The 24,274-nt window shown below is 37.9% G+C and overlaps 1 protein-coding gene across 1 annotated transcript in view; it reads left to right on the top strand.

Annotated features, from left to right (window-relative positions):
* chl1a (cell adhesion molecule L1-like a) overlaps positions 1–21,535 on the top strand; it is a 39,584-nt gene extending 18,049 nt beyond the window's left edge. Inside the window, exons 13-26 of the mRNA XM_053643188.1 lie at positions 1,208–1,374; positions 1,492–1,648; positions 1,959–2,083; positions 2,578–2,679; positions 2,809–3,006; positions 3,216–3,286; positions 3,652–3,874; positions 4,133–4,248; positions 4,694–4,898; positions 5,263–5,385; positions 5,744–5,923; positions 7,815–7,946; positions 16,996–17,068; positions 20,173–21,535. Coding sequence (XP_053499163.1) covers positions 1,208–1,374; positions 1,492–1,648; positions 1,959–2,083; positions 2,578–2,679; positions 2,809–3,006; positions 3,216–3,286; positions 3,652–3,874; positions 4,133–4,248; positions 4,694–4,898; positions 5,263–5,385; positions 5,744–5,923; positions 7,815–7,946; positions 16,996–17,068; positions 20,173–20,326 — 2,026 coding nt within the window. The 3' untranslated portion in view covers positions 20,327–21,535. The remainder of the gene's footprint in view (positions 1–1,207; positions 1,375–1,491; positions 1,649–1,958; positions 2,084–2,577; positions 2,680–2,808; positions 3,007–3,215; positions 3,287–3,651; positions 3,875–4,132; positions 4,249–4,693; positions 4,899–5,262; positions 5,386–5,743; positions 5,924–7,814; positions 7,947–16,995; positions 17,069–20,172) is intronic.
* Positions 21,536–24,274: the final 2,739 nt, after the last annotated feature.

A 24,274-nucleotide genomic window follows, 5' to 3' on the forward strand; every position in this document is an offset into this window, starting at 1 on the left:
GTAATTACATTAGTTACTATATAGTTCCTCGCATCTCAAACAAGTCTGGCCATTTTCCTGTGACCTTTCTTATAAACAAGAATTGTCACTCACTCAATGTTTTGTAAAAGAAAATGTGATTCATCAGACCACACCACCTTCTTCCACTGCTCCACGGTCCAGTTCTGATGCTAACGGGTCCCTACTGTAGGTGCTTTTGTCAGTGGACAGGGGTCTGCATGGGCACTCTGACCAGTCTGTGGCTACTCAGCCCCATATGCAGTAAGCTGTGATGCACTATGTGTTCTGACACCTTTCTATCATAGCCAGCATAAACTTTTACAACAATTTGTGCTAGAATAGCTATATGGGATTGGACCAGAAGGCTAGCCTTCAACTCCCAAGCACATTAATGAGCCTTGGGTGCCCATGACCCTATAAACTACAGTGTAGCATTGACCTTAATAATTCTTGTATCAATATACTATAGCTACACTGTATAGCCATAAATGTTGGAAGCAAACAAAGTTGGAAGCACACAATTGTATAAGATGTCTTTGTATGCAGTAGCATTACAGTTTCCCATCACTGGAAATGAAGGGCTTAGCCTAACATGTTCTAGCATGACAGTGCCCCTGTGCACAACGCGATCCCCATGAAGTTATGGTTTGCCAAGTGTGGTGTAAAAGATCTTTTGTAGCCTGCACAGAGCCCTGACCTCAACTCCACTGAACACCTTTGTGGTGGGTAAACTGGAATACTGACTGCATGCCAGGCCTTCTCGCCAAACACTGGTGCCCAAACTCACTAATGCTCTTGTGTCTGAATCGGCAAATCCCCACAGCCATGCTCCAAAATATAGTGGAAAGCCTTTCTAGAAGAGTGGAGGTTAAGTGCATATGAGTGTCATGGTCAGGTGTCCACAAACTTTTAGCCATATAGTGTATGTATTTGTATACAGAACCAAAATACAACTGACAAATATAATATTTCATGTGTTTCAAATGCAAACAAATATATTTGTTATAAGAGTGTTAATTCTTCTCAGGTATTCCTTTATAAATACACTCACCAGCCACATTAATAAGAACACCTGTACACCTGCATATTCATGCATTTATCTAGTCAGCCAATGTGGCAGCAGCACAATACATAAAATCATGCAGATACAGGTCAAGAGCTTTAGCTAATGCTTGGTTAATGTGAGCGCTTTTTGTTTATTTTGTAGGAGAAAAGATGGCCTTGAAGGTTCTGTAGTAGGAGACCGATTCTTTCTCCATAAAAATGGCTCCCTGCAGATTCACACAACTGAGGTGGAAGACACAGGAAAATATACTTGTTTTGCTAAAAACAAGTTTGGCGACTCCTTAATGAACGTACAACTTCATATAAAAGGTTACTGATGTTCTTGAACTAAAATGGTTTGACTACTCTTTGTAATCTAATTTACAGCATATATTATGAGATATGCGTTATTGTCACAGAAATATTTGTATTTCTTTCTTTTGATAGACCCAACCAAAATTGTGACCCCTCCTCAAGATATAAAGATCAACAGAGGGAGTATGGCAGAGCTTCTGTGCAAGGCACGGTATGATCAGTCAGAGCTGAAAATATTCTGGCAGAAGGATGGGAAAGAGATAGATTCCAACTACACTGAGTATTCAAGGTGGGCAGCATAGCTTAAACTGTTAGATAACTCTTGCAAGTCAGCTAACATAATTTTAATATGTATATGATTGAAGTCATATAACCCATTGTCTAGAGTAAATGTAAAACGAATTTTAAAAGTCTGTCTAAAGCCAGTCATTGTTTTGATTAAGAGTAAGATATAGGTGCATTCATGTACAGTATGTCTGTAAGCAAGACATCATTACTAAAATTACACATCTTTGATACTTGAATACTGAGTTGGTATGAGGACTTCAGGCTTATTGTTCCTAGTGATAGTCCTGAAGAATGTTTTGTGATATCCACAGATTCTACACTGATGAGGGAATATTGCAGATCAACAATGTGAGCCACAGAGATGAAGGGCTGTACACTTGTATTGCTAGAACATCTCTTGACCAAGATACAGCATCTGCATATGTAACTGTGCTAGGTATGTTATTTATCATTCATGGCCAACATTTTGACACCTTAGACTTTTATAATTAATTATTTTAAGATATAATTAAAGATAGTACATATAAAATGTACAGCATCTTAATGATGATACGTCGACAGAAAGTTAAATATTGTAGATGCAAGCACATAGTAGAGTCCAAAAGTCTAAATTCAACACCAATAACTTAAGAAATTCTTCTTCCTTTTTAATAGAAGTCCACATTTTTCATTAGAATTTATTGAAAGCAGCATAAATTATAAACATTTTAGCAGTTAACCCTAATTCTTGATGATATTCTTGTTTTTGCTGTTGTTATTGTTAATAAAATAATTAAAGAAATGAACTAGCAAACAATTCTTTGTAGAAACTCAGAATTTTGGACACTATGACTTCAAAAGCTTTTGTTGTCATGGTATTCAGTTGTCATAAATTTCAGTTAGTTTGATCACAATGATGTACACTTTTATTATGTTTATGATGCACTTTAGATGTCCCTGACCCTCCAGTAAACGTTACATTATCAGATGTGAGAGATCGTAGTGTGAAGCTTCATTGGATGCCTACCAAGGACCATAACAGCCACATAACAGGTAATGTACATGTTGACTGCTTACATTAAGTGCAAATCTACAAAGATACACCACTTCAAGCTGCTCTCCAGTGTATACAAACTATTCTATGTCATGAATGACTACTGAATGCTTTAAATTATTGAGCAGAGTACCTCATCGAATTTGAGGAGAACCACTGGGAGCCAGGCAAGTGGAGGCCATTGCTGCGAGTATCAGGCCACAAGAACTCTGCTCCACTCTCATTATATGGACACATTAACTACCAGTTCAGAGTCAGTGCTGTCAATGCCATAGGCAGAGGCCATCCCAGCAAACCCTCTGAGAGATATAAAACTCCTCCTGCTGGTAATAAAATACCTTACCATTACCTTACCAGTGTTTATTTCATGTTTCTTTATTCCTTGATTTTCCATAGTGATTGCTCTTCATGAACTATGGAATACCATGCTTTTGATATAGTGCTTCAAACACCCAAAGCAGATTTGACAATAATATATGTACTGTACATATTATTCAGTCAAGACACATATTATTAATACATCCTTTCTCCTTAGCCCCAGATAGGAATCCAGGAAACATAAAGATTGAGGGTCATTCGCCTCATCAGATGGACATTACTTGGGAGGTAACAAACTGACATTGCTGCTGATATACTATTGTTTTACTGCAGTTAGCAAAATGAATATACTGTATAAAAACCTCACTAATGAGGTCTGAGAAAAATTGCTATGAATAAGCATAAATCCATCTACACTCTATGGTCAAAGGTATGTGGATGCCTGACCATGACCCCCATATGTGGTGCTTCCTCAGATTTTTGTGTATATTGTAACTTTTCTGTGCATTCTTTTCCTGTACTGTGCATTTGAACAGTTTTACATATTTAAGTGCATTCTAGTGAAATCAATCAAAAATGTGCAATTATGAGAAGAACATGCACCTTACAATTCCACTTGTAAAACTGTTCCTTTCACTATCTTTTTATTTTAGCCTTTGAAGCCTATCGAACACAATGGACCTGGCCTAGAGTACAAGCTTAGCTACAGACAGATGGGTGTTGAGGAAAGCTGGACAGAGAAGATGATGAAGAGGCATTCTTTTGTCGTGACAGGCACCCCGACGTTTGTTCCTTATGAGGTTAAGATCCAGGCCCACAATAATCATGGTTGGGCAGTGGAACCCATTGTGGTGATTGGATATTCTGGAGAAGATTGTGAGTAAAATACTGTTATCCTCTTAAATGTTTAACATTTCCCACTAGTAGTGGTTCCATAACATTTACACTGAAATGGCCAAGGAGGGACATGGGGCTAGGATGACTGAGTACTCCAAAAATACCATAGCAGAGCTAGCTGTATTTCAGTGACTCTTTTATAAACATGAAACTTCGGTAACAAGTCCTCTGTTGTGGCTTAGCCAATATTGTAGTAATGTATTTACCTGGAGTTTAAAGCTATCTTCTCCTCCCCAGTGCCAATTGCAGCTCCTGAGGATGTGCATGTAGAGGTGTTCAACTCCACGCTGCTGCGTGTCAGCTGGTCTCCTGTCCAACAGGCCCAGCTCAGAGGCCATCTTGAAGGCTACAGTGTGAGTGTCCTTCTTTAGATGGGGTCTGGAGAGGAACATCATTTAGCTACATGCAAGCAGCTTGTAGCTATGACTTGACCCTTGTAGCTATGACTTGACTTGATATTGGTATTCTATGCTATTAAAATTAAGAAAAAGACTTTCTAAATGTGTGAAGTTAACATGAAAAGTTAACATTGAAGTAAAAGATAATAGAAATCTAACTGAAGGTAACACAAGTGTAGTAGGCTACTGGAATTTAGGGTAATATTCCATAAATCATATTACAATCTGAAGTTGTGTCAAATGATTATATTATGATCCAGAACTGTGCTCAAATAGCCACAAGAACACTATCCCCCTACACACACATACAAAGACCAACCTTTTTCTCCTTTCCTTCCTTTATTTCCTTTTTTTGCACCTATTATTTCCTTTTCCCTATTTCTGTGTCTCTCTCTTTCAGGTGCATTGCTGGAGAACACAAAGCCTGTTGACTTCTACAGAAGTTCCTGCTGAGAAGCAGTTTCTGATCCTCCCAGGAAATCAGAGTCACACCATAGTGCCTGGGCTGAAGCCTTTTTCCCAATACCGTCTCACTGTCAATGTCTTTAACAAGAAGGGCAATGGTCCCAGCAGCACGCCGCTCACCTTCACAACACCACAGGGAGGCAAGCACTACTTGCATCACTTACATTTTAAGTAGGGCTTCACATAGGGTTGCAAATGGTTTTAACCTTTATGCTATTTTGTTAAAAATTATATATATATATATATATATATATATATATATATATATATATATATATATATATATGTATGTATGTATATGTATATTACACACACACAAACTGATTAGGGGTTTTTTAACAAAAGTGTTTTTTTTTAAAAAAACCTGATTTTACCTCAATCATTTACATATACTCACATTTTAAATTAGTTATTGTATTGCTATAAAACAATACAACTCATGAGTAATTCAATCCTCATTCTTCTTATAAAGTAAGGTAACTGTAAGGTATTTACTGTGTGCAGTTCCTGAAAGCCCCCCTATACTCAGCGCTACAAACCCTCAGGATAACTCCATCACACTGGTGTGGGCTCCACCACTTGAGGCCAATGGTGTTCTCACAGGATACAAGCTGCAGTACCAGATATGTATGCCAATATGATTCTGTTTCAGTTCCAAGAAAAATTTTAAGGGTTGGCAGCAGTTAGAGGTTTGGGGTTAATCACTAACTACATTTTAACCAAATTGCAAATTTCTTATTTTATGCAAAAATTATTGCCTAGAAAGCAGATTCCCCATGGATCAAATGTGAAATACTTAATTCATGAAGACTAACGTTGCATTGTTTCACCAGTGGAAGAGTTCAAGTTTGGCAGGCCTACTTATTTGAAATGAATAAACAAACCTACAAAACAAACCTTATAGAATAGCTTTGATTAAGATTGTTGTTTAAATGAAAATATGCATGAAGAAACCTTAAAAAAAACATTATCTGACTTATTTCAGTCAATGATACACTGGATGTTGGTGAAGTATACAGAGTAAACATCAGTGGACCAGACACTACACAGTGGGTTCTACATGATCTGGACACAGCAAGCTGCTACAAGTTCTCTCTGAGTGCTTGTACACTTGTGGGCTGTGGACCAGCTATCATTGAAGAGGGTGTCACTACTTCTGCAGCACGTGAGTATCCCCTGCAGTGTTACACACAACAATTAGACTCACAATTTAATGCCCCCATAACAAAATTTTGTCAGTAGAGAGTAGTAAAGAGTTGTCAGTAACAAAGATAATGTGCTGAACGTCTTTATTAGATGTAAGAAAAATTGGCATATGTTTTCCTGACGTTTGAGCTATAACCAAGGTTGGCATGGCAAAAGCAGACCTATTGATGTGCCGTTTAAAAACACATTGGTCCTCATTTATCAATGATCTATTTATAGATCATTCATATGACTGTATACACAGAAAACATGGGGCGGATGGGGGGTTGGGGGGGGGGGTGTTGTAACTTACTTGTGTTTAAAGACCAGTATGATTTTTGTCAGAGGATGAAAGCTGGGTTATCAGTTTAACATTTTGCTCATTGGTCGAGACACTTAAAACAATTTAAAAACAGCAGCTTTCCTGTGTGGTGGGCTTGATTTGCATGATCACCTGGGTACGGTGATCATGCAAATTTAATAAAAATCTAATTCACATTTTATGTATTTTGTACATAAAAATATTTATGTAAAAATGTAGAGCTGTGTAAATTCATAAAGGCAATGTCCAGTGCTGTAGTATGCTCTGGTCCTTGAACTACTGGATGTCCAGGTGGTGCTCCAAAAACAATGAGGTCTTTATAGATATTTTGGTGACTTTTGAGGGCAAGTCTTGCCTTTTAGATAAGGGTTGTATTGATCCTACTTGGGAAAGTGCTGCTCTTGTAACACCTTGAGACAGGTCTAGATAATCAGTGACAATCCAGAGCTGGGGGCAAAAAATAAAAAGTCTAAATCGACAATCTGATAGCTGGGTTAAGGCACAACCCAGGTTCCACATTCTTTAGACTGTGCATCTGATCTTTGATCTCATTTCCTAAATATTAGATCCTTTACATCTAAGGCTTATTGTAAATTAAACTATAACTAATCATGGATTTAAAATACTTACTCTAGCAGAACTTGGACGAGTCCAAATAGTATTACCTATAAATGACACTAGAGACATCCTGGATATGGCTATATAAATTACCCATGTATAGTTTACTGTATAACTATGTAATTTATAATAATATAACTTATAATGGTATAATTTGTAATGACACTTAAGGTGTTACCCAGAAATCTGGATACGGATTCGAGGTTCTTTTCATTAAAATAAACAATGTTGCCAAAAGGTCTACTCACTATGCGTTTTGCTGTGTCCCGTTTCATGTCTTGTATAGAGTGGCTTCAGAAAGTATTCAGACCGCTGCACATTTTATTGGATTCTAGATTTATTTATTTTTTTATAAAATGGATTACTTTTACTTTTTGCCCATTAATTTATACACAATAATGACAAAATAAAAGGATGTTTTGGGAAAGTTTTAATTACAAATTTATACAAATAAAAAACTGGTTTAATTACAAATTACAAATTTATTACAAATAAAAAACTGAACTATTTAATTTAGCTAAGTATTAAGACCCTTCTTTTTAGGAACTCCAAATTTAGCTCACAAGTATCCCATTTACTTTCATTGTCTTGAAATGTCTCTGGACATGATTTAGAAAGGCACAAACCTCTGTGTATAATGAACCCCAGTTCACATTTCAGACCAAAATCCATGTCCAAGGAACTCTCTGTAGACCTCCAAAATCAAACTGTGTTGAGACATAGATCTGGGCAAGGGTATAAAACTATTTCTAATGCTCACCATCCTTACTGTGAAGCACAGTGGTAGAAGCATCATGCTATGGGGGTGCTTCTTAGTGGCTGGAAAGGACTGGTCAGAATTGAAGATAGGATGAATGCAGACAAATACAGATAGCACTATAAATCATCTGTTAACCTGTAAACTAATCCTGATTAATTTATGCATTTGCAGATGCAGCGGGTGTACATGAGAGAATTTCATCTAAAAGCTGGTTCATTGGAATCATGTGTGCTGTGGCATTGCTCACTCTGGTAGCTCTAATTGCCTGCTTCGTGACCAAGAACAAAGCTGGAAAGTATGCAGGTATGATAGCGTTGATTCCAGAAGTACTCCACTCACTGTTCGTGTCAGACTCTCAGTCGAAATAACAGCTTTGTAGTCTTCTTCACCTATACTGCATGCCTAAGGCTCTTTCTCTCTGCTTTCATCTGAAGTGCACATAAGGACACACAATACTGTGCACAAAACACTGAATATTTCATTATCTTTGGATTTTTCTTTGCTACCAAACTGTGACTTTTCCCCATGAAACTTATCAGTCAGTTCTTTACTTTGAATCATATTTAGTTGTACTATTTAAAGAATGTTTTGAAAAAATAAAAATTAAGGAAGACAACAATGAAAAATGGTAATATTTTAAGATGAGGTAAGATGTACCTTTTATTGATCCCCCATAGGGGAAATTCAAATTAACACAGCAGCACAAGTAGGATAAGTAACATCAAAGAAAGAAAGAAAGAAAGAAAATAATTTCCACAAATGCATATACAATAGAAAAAATAGGAACAATAAAACAGATCTCTGTGTATGTACGTATGCTACAGTTCTATTTGTATATGTACATGTGCAATATCCTCAGTATTTATATACATAGATTATATACATACATAGTGCAAGATCTGTGAAATTACAATTTACTGTTGAGTGTGTGTTTCTGTGAGACTCAATCAGTGGAGTAGGAGGTACTGGATATTTTTGAGTCTGATGGCTGATGGCATGGAAGAGCCCCCCAGATGTTTTGAGGCACGCAGCTGGATGAATCGAATCTGCGGCTGAATGTGCTCCTGAGCCTCCTCAGCTCAGTGTAGAGAAGATCAGAAGGATTGTCCAGATAGCTTTCAGTTTCCCTCTCATCCTCTTTTTACTCACTTCCTCCACCATGTACAGTTCCATCCCTAGCACAGAGCTGGCCTTCCTCACCAACTTGATCATTTTGTTGTTTGTTCAGTCCCAATGCCAACTCCCCAGCACACCACAGCAAATATAACACTGGCCACCAGAGACTGATAAAACATCTGTAGCAGCCTATTGCACACATTAAATGACCTGAGCCTCCTCAGAAAGAAAATCCTGCTCTGTCCTTTCTTATAGAGGGCCTCAGTGTTGACCAGTCCAGTTTGTTATAACTTGTAGGTGTCCACTATCTCCACTCCCACCCCCCTTATCGTGATAGGTTTGAGGGAGTGCTTGCTACGCCGGAAGTCCACCACCAACTCCTTGGTTATCCGGATGTTGAGCTGGAGGTGGTTGTTGTCGCACCATCTTATAAAGCTATCTATAAGGTCACTGTACTCCTCCTCCTTATTATCTGTGATACAGCCAACAATGGAGGAGTCATCCGAAAACTTTTGTAGGTGGCACATTCCCGAACTGAAGGACAAGTCAGAGGTGTAGAGGGTGAACAAAAATGGAGACAGTATAGTTCCCTGGGGTGTTCCAGTGTTGCTAGTCACTGCTAGTTTTAAATTGTACAGCATTTAGGTTTTTTAATTATTATTACAGAATGCAGAAATATTACACTTTATAGTAACAGTACCTTAGTTATCTTGATAATACATTCATAACCATTGCATAAGTGCTTGTTTTGAGTTTTTTAAGTACTGCTGGAAACCTTTATAAAGGTCTGTCAAAACTTGTAATGGCTTTTGTGACTTTGTCTTCATATGAAAGATGGAAGGGAATAACCCTCAATTGTTATTATTATTATTATTATTATTATTATTATTATTATTATTATTGTTATTATTATTATTATTATTATTTATAGACTGATCAAGACACACATGACACACATGACATTGAGAAAGTTGTAGGTACACATAGCGCTTTACATCAGTGTTATGAATGCAAATTTGATTTACACTTTAGTTTGCAGGTGTTAAAAAATAAGACAAGCAGTTGCAAGTCATCCTTTTAATAACTAATCCAAATTGTCAGGCAAACTTATAGTAAGAAACAGGCTTGAGCTCTTAGCCAAAACAAAGAAAATAAAGTGGCAAAACTGCTGTGGTGTGTGTAATGGCATGAGCTTTCCTGCTGGAAGAGATAAAGGGGATTTTAGTAGTTGTACATATGCTGCAAAAGTTCACATAGTAACATCATGGGTCAGTAAGGGTCACCAATAGCTTTGTTATATAACCAGGTGTCCACTGGCTAGTACCATGTGAGCCCATACTAAGAGTCTGTTTCATATTTGTTGTGGCACATAACTTCAACTTCCTGGCAATTACTAGGTGTAGGCTTTGTCTCCAGAGCATGTCCAATTTATTTTTCAAGGTCCCAGGAGTACAGGAGCTAGGATAAATTAATCTGCTATGATGGAACTCCCCTCAACCTTGGCAGATGCGTTTTTTAATGAATTCTTTAAAGGCTGTAAGCTGTCACATTCTTGGAGCATGGGCAAAAGGAGATAGTAAAATTGAACCATGAAAAGAACAAAGCTCACCTGCCCTGACGAGGAGTCAATCTCTTCACTGACTAGTCGGATGTACCTGATGATCTCTCAGTGCTAGAAAGGGATGCAAGGTCCCCTCAAACCAATTTCTCCATTTCTCCAGTCATGAACTGAGAGCCAGAAGGTCCTATTTGCCTATGTCATAGTCTGCAGGAGATAATTTGTGTGAATAGAATGTACAGTATATGGGTAGAGTTTGGAAGAATTACCTTATCATTGAGACAAAATGGCTCCTACTCCCATGTCTGAGGCATCCACCTCCACCATGAAATGGAACTTAGTATCAGGATGCATGAGAATTGAAACTGAAATAAATCTTTTCTTGAGCTCTACAAAGGTCTCTGAGGTCTGAGAATTCCATTGGAGTTTGGGTTTTACCTCCTTTGAGCACTTATTTCAGGGGATTCCAACACAGATCGAGTTCCTACTGAAGTGGCAATAGAAATTGCTGAATCCAAGGAAATGTTGCAGTTCCTTGACTGAACATGGTTTAGGCCAGTCATTAACTGCTGCCACCCTGTGGTCATCCATCTTGACTGTCAATGGTGTAACATAGGAAGGAAATTGAAGTCTGATGGAAAAAAAATTCTGACTTCATGTACAAATGATTATCTAGCAACTGTCTCAGAGCCTTGCAGACATGCTGGATGTGTTTGGGATGAGTAGCTGAGTGTGTCAATATGTCATCAATATACACTACTACCTCTTGTCCAGCATGTTACAGAATACATAACTGATGAATGCTTGAAAAACTAAAGGGGCATTAATCAGTCCATATGGCATTACAGGGTATTCATAGTGGAGAAAGTAGTTCCCAACCTTGTGTATGTGGATTTAGGTACAGTGCTGTGAAAAAGTATTTGATATCTTCTGTTTTTGGTATATCTCATACTAAATAGTTTAAGATATTCAAACAAAATACAACGTAAAACAAAGGAAACCTGAGTTAACACACAATACAGTTTTTATTTTCATTGAAGCAAAAGTGATTCAACAACCATCACCCATGGGAAAAATTAATTGCCCCCTTAAATTTAAAATCTGGTTGTGCCACCTTTAGCAGCAATAACCGCAACCAAACGCTTCTGATGACTTCCTGGATGAGTAGTTGCTCTGCTCTTGGAGGAATTTTGAAAGGTCGGCCAATGGGAAGGTTTACTACTGTTACTGCTTTTTCCATTTGGAGATAATGACTCTCACTGTGGTCATTTGGAGTCCCAGAGCCTTTGAAATAGCATTATAACCCTTCCCAGACTGATGAATTTTCAATCACCTTCTTCCTCATCATTTCTGGAATTTCTTTCCATTTTGAAATAGTGTTTTACTAGGTAAGACCTTTTAACCAACTTCATGCTGTTGGAAAAGGTCTATTTAAGTATTGATTTGATTGAATTAATTTAGGTGGTGTAGTACCTTCTAATAATTTGATGATGAGGTCAGTCCCGCAGTGTGGTGGAAGCTGGGTATCCAGCTTCATTAAAGTTCAATGCTTGAATGGACAAAACAGTCATTAAAGGGTCAGTCAGAATCTGGAGTTGGATGACGAGGTCTGCTGCTATCAAGTTAGCTGCTGCACCCAAGAGAGTTGGAATGGACAGGGTTACTGGTTACTGGTTACTGTGATATAATGGTATGGCCACTAGAATCTGCTTTTTTGGATATGGAAGAAGGATGAGAGCTTACCCTTGTCAGAGTGTGCTTTTCATTAGCTTAGACTTGAAGACTTAGATCTTGAAGGCCCCCCACACTTGTATTGAAGATTTGTGTGGAATTGGTTACTCTCTTGGATTAAATTATCTAATTCTATATACATATTAATGAGAAAGTCAAGACTTGCATGTCATCATGACACCTCCACATTACATCTGCATTATAAATGCATATGCAGTGAAACCTCATTCCAACTATTGGGTGCAGAAAAGGTGCAGAAACAGAGTGCAAATTCAGCTGTCATTGAGGAACCCTACGACAGGCACATAAGTCCTTCTCCACTCTCTTTTCCTTCTGATGAATAATCAAACACATTTTGTTCAGAGTCATGAATCATTCATACAGTGGTGCTTGAAAGTTTGTGAACCCTTTAGAATTTTCAACATTTCTGCATAAATATGATCATCAGATTTTCACAAGTCCTAAAAGTAGATAAATGAGATAAAAAATATTCTACTTGGTCATTTATTTATTGAGGAACATGATCCAATGTTGCATATTGGTGAGTGGCAAAAGTATGTGCACCTTTGATTTCACTATCTGGTGTGACCCCCTTGTGGAGCAATAACTCCAATTTAACATTTCCGGTAACTGATGATCAGTCCTGCATATCAGCTTGGGGGGATGTTGGTGTTGGATGCCCATGTTGGTGGGTTTCCTCACATAAACTGCTTGCTTCAGGTTCTTCCACAACATTTCTATTGGATTATGGTGAGGATTTTGACTTGGCCATTCAAAAACATTACGTTTATTTTTCTTTAACCATTCTTTGGTAGAACAACTTGTGTGCTTAGGGTTGTTGTCTTGCTGAATGACACATTTTCTCTTGAGATTCAGATCATGGACAGATATCCTGACCTTTTCCTTTAGAATTCACTGATATAATTCAGAATTCATTGTTCCATTCATGATGGCAAGTCATCCTGGCCTAGGTGCAGCAAAACAGACCTAAACCATAATACTACCACCATCATGTTTCACACATGGGATAAGGTTCTTATGCTGGAATGCAGTGTTTTCCTTTTCCAAGCATAACACTTTTCATTAAACCAAAAAGTTCTGTTTTGGTCTCATCCATCCACAAAACACTTGTCCACATGACCTTTGAACTGCAGACAGGCAGTAATGTACTTTTTGGAGAGCAGTGGCTTCCTCCTTGCAACCCTGCCATGCACACATTGTTGTTCAGTGTTCTCCTGATGGTGGACTCATGAACAATAACATTAGCCAATGTGAGAGAGGCCTTTAGTTGCTTAGAAGTTGCCCTGGGCTCTTTTGTGACCTTGCAGACTAGTACATCTCTTGCTCTTACATTTATTTACATTTATTCATTTAGCAGACGCTTTTATACAAAGCGACTTACAAATGAGGAAATACAAGCTCTTAGAGTGATCTTAGTTGGTTGACCTCCTGGGGAGGGTAACAGTGGTCTTGAATTTCCTCCATTTGTACACAATCTGTCTGACTGTGGATTGGTGGAGTCCAAACTCTTTAGAGATGGTTTTGTAACCTTTTCCAGACCAATGAGCATCAACAACTCTTTTTATGAGGTCCTCAAAAATCTCCTTTGTTCATGCCATGATACACTTCCACAAACATGTCTTATGAAGATCAGACTTTGATCGATCCATGTTCTTTAAATAAAACAGGACGCTCACTCACACCTGATTGTCATCCCATTGATTGAAAACACTTGACTCTAAATTCACCTTCAAATTAACTGTTAATCCTAGAGATTCACATACTTTGCCACTCACAGATATGAAATATTGGATCATTTTCCTCAATAAATAAATGTCCAAGTATAATATTTTGTCTCATTTGTTTAATTGGGTTCTCTTTATCTACTTTTAGGACTTCTGTGAAAATCTGATGATGTTTTAGGTAAAATTTATGCAGATTTATAGAAAATTCAAAAGGGTTCACAAACTTTCAAGCACCATTGTACATGGTTACCTGTTAGCCTTTGTATTCCCAGACTTCAGTAGCCCACTCCAATGCTTTGCCATTAAGCTATGAAATAATTATCGTGGTTTTGGCACAAGGGAACTCCTTTTTGATAGGTGAAATACAGTGAGCATTATATAACCACAACATTGTGAGGACTTGCCTCAAGTAGCAATTATCAAGAGATTAGCAGGATGACATAGAGGGGCGTTTGGTAGAAGATGCCGCTGCAGATGTATAATGAGTCAGCAGAGCTGGTCAGAAGGTAAATGTTAACCTACTGCAAGAATTTGAGCACCTCTTCCAAGGTGGAACCCAGCATAGCTAGTTCCCATCTGTTTCTGATTGGAAATGGCTTTGAAGAGATCAGAGCCATGCCTTCTTTCTGAATCATGTACACTCGCTGTGTTCATTATTATGGCAAGGTTTTCTGTAAGAAACTGGGATGCTTGCAGGGAGGAGCTGCACATATACAGTGAGGGAAAAAAGTATTTGATCCCCTGCTGATTTTGTATGTTTACCCACTGACAAAGAAATGATCAGTCTATAACTTTAATGGTAGATTTATTTGAACAGTGAGAGACAGAATAACAACAAAAAAATCCAGAAAAACGCACATCAAAAATGTTATAAATTGATTTGCATTTTAATGAGGGAAATAAGTATTTGACCCCTCTGCAAAACATGACTTAGTACTTGGTTTAAAAACCCTTGTTGGCAATCACAGAGGTCAGACATTTCTTGTAGTTGGCCACCAGGTTTGCACACATCTCAGGAGGGATTTTGTCCCACTCCTCTTTGCAGATCTTCTCCAAATCATTAAGGTTTCGAGGCTGACGTTTGGCAACTCGAACCTTCAGCTCTCTCCACAGATTTTCTATGGGATTAAGGTCTGGAGACTGCCTAGGTCACTCCAGGACCTTAATGTGCTTCTTCTTGAGCCACTCCTTTGTTGCCTTGGCCATGTGTTTTGGGTCATTGTCATGCTGGAATATCCATCCACGACCCATTTTCAATGCCCTGTCTGAGGGAAGGAGGTTTTCACCCAAGATTTGACGGTACATGGCCCCGTCCATCGTCCCTTTGATGCGGTCAAGTTGTCCTGTCCCCTTAGCAGAAAAAAAACCCCAAAGCATAATGTTTCCACCTCCATGTTTGACGGTGGGGATGGTGTTCCAGGGGTCATAGGCAGCATTCCTCCTCCTCCAAACACGGCGAGTTGAGTTGATGCCAAAGAGCTCCATTTTGGTCTCATCTGACCTCAACGCTTTCACCCAGTTGTCCTCAGAATCATTCAGATGTTCATTGGCAAACTTCAGACGGGGATGTATATGTGTTTTCTTGAGCAGCGGACCTTGCGCGCGCTGCAGGATTTCAGTCCTTCACGGCGTAGTGTGTTACCAATTGTTTTCTTGGTGACTATGGTCCCAGCTGCCTTGAGATCATTGACAAGATCCTCCCGTGTAGTTCTGGGCTGATTCCTCACTGTTCTCATGATCAATGCAACTCCACGAGGTGAGATCTTGCATGGAGCCCCAGGCCGAGGGAGATTGACAGTTCTTTTGTGCTTCTTCCATTTGCGAATAATCGCACCAACTGTTGTCCCCTTCTCACCAAGCTGCTTGGCAATGGTCTTGTAGCCCATTCCAGACTTGTGTAGGTCTACAATCTTGTCCCTGACATCCTTGGAGAGCTCTTTGGTCTTGGCCATGGTGGAGAGTTTGGAATATGACTGATTGATTGCTTCTGTGGACAGGTGTCTTTTATACAGGTAACAAACTGATATTAGGAGCACTCCCTTTAAGAGTGTGCTCCTAATCTCAGCTCGTTACCTGTATAAAAGACACCTGGGAGCCAGAAATCTTTCTGATTGAGAGGGGGTCAAATACTTTTTTCCCTCATTAAAATGCAAATTAATTTATAAAATTTTTGACATGCATTTTTCTGGATTTTTTTGTTGTTATTCTGTCTCTCACTGTTCAAATACAACTACCATTAAAATTATAGACTGATCATTTCTTTGTCAGTGGGCAAACGTACAAAATCAGCAGGGGATCAAATACTTTTTTCCCTCACTGTATACTTTTTATTATTATACAAATCAACAGATTTGTAGTCAGAAACAGGCTGGAGGTCATAAACAAAACAAAGAAGATAAAAATGAAAAACAGATTGGAAATCGAGGACATAGAAAGAACATCGGAACCATAAACACATGAGAAAGAACACTCAGTGGTGCAAACCATAGAGTAACAAAACCTTGCATAGGACAGAGGAAAAAGAAAAATTTAGATGCATACTCTTTGGATAGATTGCGCAGAAATATATAATATATTATGGTACAAAAGAAAATTATCTTGTCTATAGTTTTTACCTCTTTGCAAAGTGATCAGACCTTGAGTTGCTATTTTATTACACAGTTGAGTGTTGCATTTGCAAGCCAACTCACTTTATGGCCTATTCCCTGTTAATACTGATAGGTTTGCAAGGAATTATTAGAATAAATACGTGTAGCACTGACACTACACTCTGTGTGGTAGCATTTGGGAGCTTTCCTTAAAGTACTTTCTACTAAGAACAATACATATCAACTTCAGCATTTATTTATGTTGCTATGCAGTAGCTGTCATTGCTATCCTAATACTACTGATCTGAGGTAAGTGCACACGTTTTCTGAGTCATTCTTTGAGTTTCCTGCAAAAGGTGGATTCTTACATATTCTGAAATTTGTACACATCTTCAAAGTAATCAATGTCATTGAAACCCACTCAGAAAAAAGCAAAGCAGAAAACCCTTCTGTCGCTTTTCAGCCCACAGCTCAAAACAGTAGCTTCATTTTCAACACAGCTGTATATGACTATAAATCAAAGAATAACATTAGTGTTTCAACTGTGAAATATAAAGGCAACTTTTTTTTCTAAAAGTACTTTATTGTTTCTTTTTTAATTATCCACTCTGCAGTGAAAGAGAAGGAAGAAGTGCGACCACATCTGGAGTTTAAAGGCATGAATGATGAGACTTCCTGTGAATACGGGTAAATGATACTTTCTGCTGTGTTTGGTTGCTAATGTGAGGCTTTTGTATAAGTGTGTCATAACACCATGTCTTTCTCTGCTGCAAGCAAACCATACAATCATGGCAGAAAGCATGGCAAGTGAAGAAAGAGGTTGTGCAAACCTGTGTGTGGATGGGGTGTGTGTGATAATGGTGTAGATCTATGTACAGTGAAAGAGTTAGTCTAGTAACTTTTTAGAACAAAATATTCATGGCATGATATTAACAGTGTAATAACCATAAAATCCAATCAATACATCATTCTGCTTCTTAAGCAAGTACATATTAATAAGAGTGGCATGGACTTATTAGTAGGTTTTTTCTTTTCCTTTGCTATGTACAAATCCGTGTGGAGCTGCAGAGCTCAGAGGTTGTCCTAGGGACTGTGGGGGCCATATGACAGGAATGTAATCATTGCATATGAATAAGCACACATTCCTAAAATTGACTTAAATATTATCGCTTGCAACTTAGTTTCATTGTAGTCTTAAGTAATAACTTAAAACTTAAATCTACTTCAATCACAACTCAGTATGTAGAATAATAAGAGCAGTTATATTGATAATCAGTGGTGGCTTGTCCATAGCGGTGGGTGGGACAGAGCTCCACCATATAGAGTTGCAATCAAAATTATTCAATCCCCATTGCAAATCTGGTTTATTGTCAAAATTTCAGCTGTTTACAATGAACAAATCAAGTAAAAGCAATTGAAATAGTTCAACACAACGAAAGCTTTAAGTGGTTTCTGCAAATTCAACTGAAAATGCAACTTATGATTTCTCCTGTCTCACAATTATTCAATCCCCTGAATAGAATCCCTCACAACAGCACAAATATGCAAAACAGGTGTTGTCTCAAGCACACCTGATGCAATTAATTAAGGGCTTCATTAGTTTCGCCAGGTGTGCTTGAGCTGGAACACATTAACTACCTGAATTGGCTAAGGGTAGAAAATACTTGAAATACCTGAACTGGCTAGGGGATTGTTGAATGTACACTACCTGGACGGGACAGAAAAAGGAAGCTATCAATGGCTGCAAGCAGATTTCTGAGAAGGCAGGTTATGAAAAGCTCTCGAGTGACTGCAAAAGAACTGCAGCAAGACTTGGTGGTAACAGGCACTGAGGTTTCAGTGAGCACAGTGAGGCGCATACTAAACGCAGAAGGTTTATATGCCAGAAATCCAAGACGTTGACCACTACTGACCCCAAAGCACAAGAAATGTTGGCTCAAAATCATATAAATAAGCCACAGAAGTTATTTGATTCTGTTCTGTGGAGCGATGAAACAAAACTGGAACTTTTTGGCATGATGGATCAGCGGTATGTCTTGAGGAAGAAGAATGAAGAAAGAACACTCTGTCCACAATCAAACATGCTGGTGGCTCGGTGATGCTCTGGGGCTGCTTTGCATCCTCTGGCACTGGAAACCTGCAGTGTGTAAGGCAAGATGGATTCATTGAAGTATCAGGAAATCCTAGGAGAAAACCTCATCCCATCTGTGAGGAAGCTGAAGCTTGGGTGTCATTGAACTTTCCAACAGATCCCAAGCATACTTCAAATTCCTGTAAATTTTGACAATAAACCAGATTTGCGATGGGGGTTGAATAATTCTGATTGCAACTGTATATCCACTATTCACCCAATATTAATCTCCATAAAATCCTCATTCACAGCTTATTCACAACAGTTTTAAATTCCTAATAATACTCATACTAGTTAGCTTTTTTTTTTTTTTGCTAGCCTTTCTACAGTACATGTTGCACAATCACAGGAAAGTATGCTCACTGCCCTACTTAGCTCTAATAAAAGTTAATATTTCACCTATTTGTCAGAAATGGGATCTGCAATAAAGATTAATAGAAGAACATTGGGGCAGAAATCATGCTGTCTATGCTGCAACATTTGATCTATTAGCAACTTCACAGCATTGTAGTTACTGAGGAAATGTGTGATATTAGTAGGGCTGGACGATATGACCTAAAATCAAAATCTTGATTAATTGAACATGTTACCTCGATTACGATTAATGAACGATTATTTTGCTTTTGGGTGGTTTTTTTTTTGTTGCCCTCATAGTTTATTGACAAGGTTTGTACTGTAAATATGCTCAACTGTTAAAAGTGGGATATTTTTTTCTAATGAAAGCATGCATTTCTTGTCTTTTTTTATTTGAAAATAATTGAAGAAAACACAAACTACTGAACTACTATAAACTATATAACACAAACTATTAAACTATATAAACTATGGTCCTACTTGAGCAGAGATCAGAAGTGGCTGCAGAGTGCAGAGTTCAGTTCAGCAGCTACCTTTTTATGATATGTTTTGTACATGTTGGGCAGCGCAGTTTGGGAAGAATATGGTTGCAATGGTACAGTGTATGTTCTGTCGAGAGTTTTTAACAAGGTGTTTAAACACACTGTAGCTATGGGAGCCATATCTTTCACGATGTAGTAACAAATGGCATCAATTATTTCTTTACATCTTCTTGAATCCTTTTCATATTGTGTAGCATTTTTTAAATGGCAATGTTTAGTTCACTCTAGTGGAGCCATCCACTTATAAATAATGCATCTCCTATTCATATCATGTTAATGAATGTTCTCTTTGTCCTGCAAGCTTGGCACCCAAACTATAACAAATATAAAGTATGAAAGTATGAAAAAAAAATCCCTTTTTTGTTGCCTCCCATTGGATCCCAGGCCTGATGCACACCTCTAGTCTCAAACTTTCTGGCAAGGTTTAAAAAAATAGTGTGCCTCCTATTTGTATCTGTTTTAGTATTCAGTTACATTCCTTGTCCAATCATGGATTGTTCCTGTGTTCCTCAAGGAAGTAAAGTAGCCAAACAGGCTGTTTGTTTACACACACTGTTTCTCTCATTGTTTAGCATTATACCAACATCTGCAATTGCTCTCTATCTCTGAGCACACACTATAAACTATAGCAGCATTTGAAGCATTGCTATTTGCATTTATCAGTTAGAGGAAAAACAGTGATTCCATCCTGACCTCTTCTTTCTCTTTTCTCTTAGTTTGCTCAGGTGAAATTAGTCATTTGGTTTGGTTTGGTTTTTTTACAGTGACAGTGATACAAAGCCTCTTAAGAACAGCCAGCATACACTAGTGGAAGACATCAAAGAAGATAGCAGAAGCATGGACAGCTCAGATGACTATGGGAATGAGGACTGCAAGTTCAGTGAGGACGGATCTTTCATTGGTGAATATGTTGGCTAGAAACAAAGGGTATCCATGGACTTGACAGTTTGAGATGCTGTTTCATCTTTTAGACTATTAAATGAGTTAAAGTCTGTGTGTAATTTAAAGATGCAAATGGGTGTATATTAAGAATCTGAGTGTGTGTGAATGCTCACTTGTTTAGTTAACATTGCAAAACACACCGGCTTAATATCATATGACAAATTAAGTTTCTTTTTCACTTTAAAACTACCTATGTTCAATGTTCAACAACTGGGTGGATTTTTAAAAACTGGCCATGGCCCCAGCCAGTTCCCTGGGATAAGCTCCAGGCTCCACCGTGACGCTGTGTAGGATGAGCAGTATGGAAAATGGATGGCTGGATGGATGTCCATGGCCCCTCACTGACTCGATCATGTCATGACAGCAAATCTTTTGTTAGATGCCATGGACATGGTATGCATGGGCACAAAAATGTCCTCTCAAAAAGTCATAAATGAGGTATGGATCCTAGGAGCAAATGAGTTTCCTTTGATGTTGATGCAATAGATAAGTATTTCTGATTCTTACATAAATCTGAAAACCTGATACATTTCTACTCAAATAAAATCAACATATACGCTGCCAGAGGAATAAAAGGGAATCCTTATGAAAACATTCAAAATAAAGTGATGACCCATGCTTTAGTTTTGCATGGCAGTATTTTCTTTTTAACATACAAAAACAATCTTTAATACATGCTTGGCACTTATCTTGTATTGCAGTTTATGCCTACCTCTATGTTATGTCTTAAACTATCTGTCTGAATTTTACTGTACATAATGTATGTAGTTTTTTTTCTTTCTTGTTTTCAGTGAATAATTTTTTGTTAGCACTATATTTCTTACTTGTCAATACTGTTATTCATACTGAAGTTTCAATGTTTGATCAGAATATTCTACAGAGTAAACTGCATAAATATATGAAACCTAGATGCTGCATTATCCACTGTTGCTAACTAATTTATCTACTTTCATACAGTAACTTTCTGACATGTTAGAAGCGCAAAAATCTCTTGTAAACCAGTGCAAGTATTTGGAGAGATGTGGGTCTAACCTGATAATGTATGTTGCTTTATGTTCAACTTTATGTTCAACAAAATTTGCTTTATTTTTTTTTTTTACAGATACATTTATATAAAGGTGTAAATATACTGTGGGACAGCCTGCCTTAATTCTTTCATAAAGACCCTCATAAAATAAAAACACACACGATCTCTGAGACTTCTCTTATGAAAAGGAATTCCTTGTTCTCTTTTTTGAGGAGACACTTATTCTTCCATCCAAATGGTGCACAGAAGTGTAGACTTTCATCTTTAATTCAAGGGGTTTAACAAAAATATTTTGAATATATATTATTATAGATATAAAAATATTTTTATATCTTCACAGGCTCAAAGGTAATTGGACAATTAACTGTTTCCTCATTATTTCATGACAAATTAAGGAGATAAAAGGAGTCTGGAGTTGATTCCAAATTTTGAATTTGCATTTGGTAGCTGTTCATGGGAACGCAATATACGGTCCAAAGAGGTGTCAATGCAAGTGGAGGAGGCCATCATTATGTTGAGATAAAAACAAACAAACAAACAAAAAAAACTTATCAGGGTGATAGCAGAAACATTGGGAGTGGCCAAATCAACAATTTGGTAAATTCCTAAATAGAAGGAATGCACTGGCGAGCTCAGAAACACCAAAAGGCCTGGAAAACCATGGAAGACAACTAAAATGGATGATCGCAGAATTCTTTCCTTAGTGAAGAAAAACCCCTTCACAAAATCTAGCCAAGTCAAGAACACTCTGGAGGAGGTAGGTATATCTAGGTAGATATTGTCATAGTCTACAATCAAGGGACACCTTCATGAATATAAATACAGAGGGTTTACAAAGCTGCACATAATCACAGCAGTGTCAATATTCAGTATAACTGCATGACTGAGTACAATATTGTGTCAGGAATTTGAGGCTGAGAGTGAGTTTGAAGTGCATTTAATGAACTGTTGGATTATAAATACATACTGATGAAACTGGGTATAAACAGTTATTTTTCTACAGTTATTATGTACAATTACATTCATATTTGTTCTGTAGATTGTTATTTACATGTTTCTTCCTGTCACGTATCGTGACGTAACGGAGATAAGGTAGGATGCGAGCGCAGTGTGAACAGTTTGATTGAGAGACACACAGGCAGGTAAATCTAGAATGTGATCCAAAAACGTAATCCAGTAACATGCAAAGTTCAGACGATCGGCAAACAGGCATAAACGAGGCAAGGCAGGAATCAAAGTAGTGGTCACGGGATACTGGGTCGATATACCAAACATGAAAGATAAACAACAGCAAGGGACTGGTAGCGGAGAAACCAGCGTGAACTTAACAAACGAACCTAAACATGAAACATGACATGAACTATGACTATGAATCTAAACATGAAACAATGGACTGACTATGGTTATCTATCGTAAGGACTCTAAACTAAATCTACTATAACTCATTCAATATTCCACGTCGTGTGCTGGGAGGCGCGCGGTATATATGCGGAGATAATCAGCGTTGTAATGGCTGATGGCTGAGGGCAATTCAGACACATGTGAAACTACAACCAATGACAGAACGGGGAGGAGACATGACAGAAACATAAACAAATGCACGTGTTGAAATGTCACGATTGTCCACAAGGGAAAAGCAGGTGCTCGCGCACCTGCTCGTGCATGCGTGCTCACATGCTCCACAGCGCGCTGCTTAAAGGGGAACTCGTGACACTTCCAGCATTTTTACTGAGCTTAGTGAGAAGGGTCATGATATGAGATCCCTGTGTAATTAAAACTCAGTAAAGGTGTTTTCTGCATAATATGATTATTTATCATATTTTCCTACCAAGTGTGCAGATGGTTTGGCAGCGCATTTGGTTATCAGCCATCAGGTCAAAGTCAGGTGTAGACAGCAGAACAGAAGAAATGGGTACATAAAGGATCCAGGGCAAAGATCTATCAAAACTTATTGCAGGGGGATCAAAGTGTAAATGAGGTGTTAAGGTCAGTGCAACAGAAATATTTGTTCTGTTCCTGACAGATAAAGCCATGAAATTAAATGAATGAAATGAGCATCTGTCAAATGGAGAGAAAACCAAAGGAATTTTTTCTGGTTATTTCTTGCAAATCAGACCTGCTGGGAGAACACATGACTTTGTTTGAAAGCGGTAGAGCATATGAACCATATGCAGAGGATTATGGGAATGAACTGTCCCTGAATTACTGATGCTCAGGACATTGTGGTTCTTTGAATCCTGTTCTGTATGTGTGAATGTATGTGTGGCAGCAATGGTGTGATCCAGTACTGGTTGTGAATTGGAAGAAAACTCAGGGAGAATGAATGGTAATGAATGAGTGCTGCCACTTGTTTATGATTAATTGTGCTTTAAATACAGTATATATAGTCCCGTCCAAAACCACTGGAACAATTCATTTGTTTTTACTGTACACTGAAGACATTTGGGTTTGAGATAAATAATAATAATAATAATAATAATAATAATAATAATAATAATAATATGAGAAGAGAATTTAGAATTTCAGCTTTTATTTCCTTGTATTTATATGTAACTGTGTTAAACGACATAGAACATAGCACATTTTGTATCAGACCAGCTAATTTGTAGGCAAGAAAAAAGTATTAGACCATGACAGGTGTTTCTTTTTACACAGGTGTGTCCTGTTAGATTAGATTAAACAATAAATAGCTCTGAACATCTACACTTGGTTTTAGCCTTCAGTTTCACCTATGAAGACTGCATTTGTTGTTAAAAAGGATAAACAAACATGAAGATCAGAGAGTAACAAAAGTCATTTTAAAGCTGAGAAAAGAGGGAAAATCAATCAGAGGCATTACTCAAACATTGGACATAACCAATACAACAGTTTAAAAAGTCCTGAAAAAGAAAGAAACC

This window comes from Ictalurus furcatus, chromosome 15 (genome assembly GCF_023375685.1).
Source record: "Ictalurus furcatus strain D&B chromosome 15, Billie_1.0, whole genome shotgun sequence".
Classification (NCBI taxonomy): domain Eukaryota; kingdom Metazoa; phylum Chordata; class Actinopteri; order Siluriformes; family Ictaluridae; genus Ictalurus; species Ictalurus furcatus.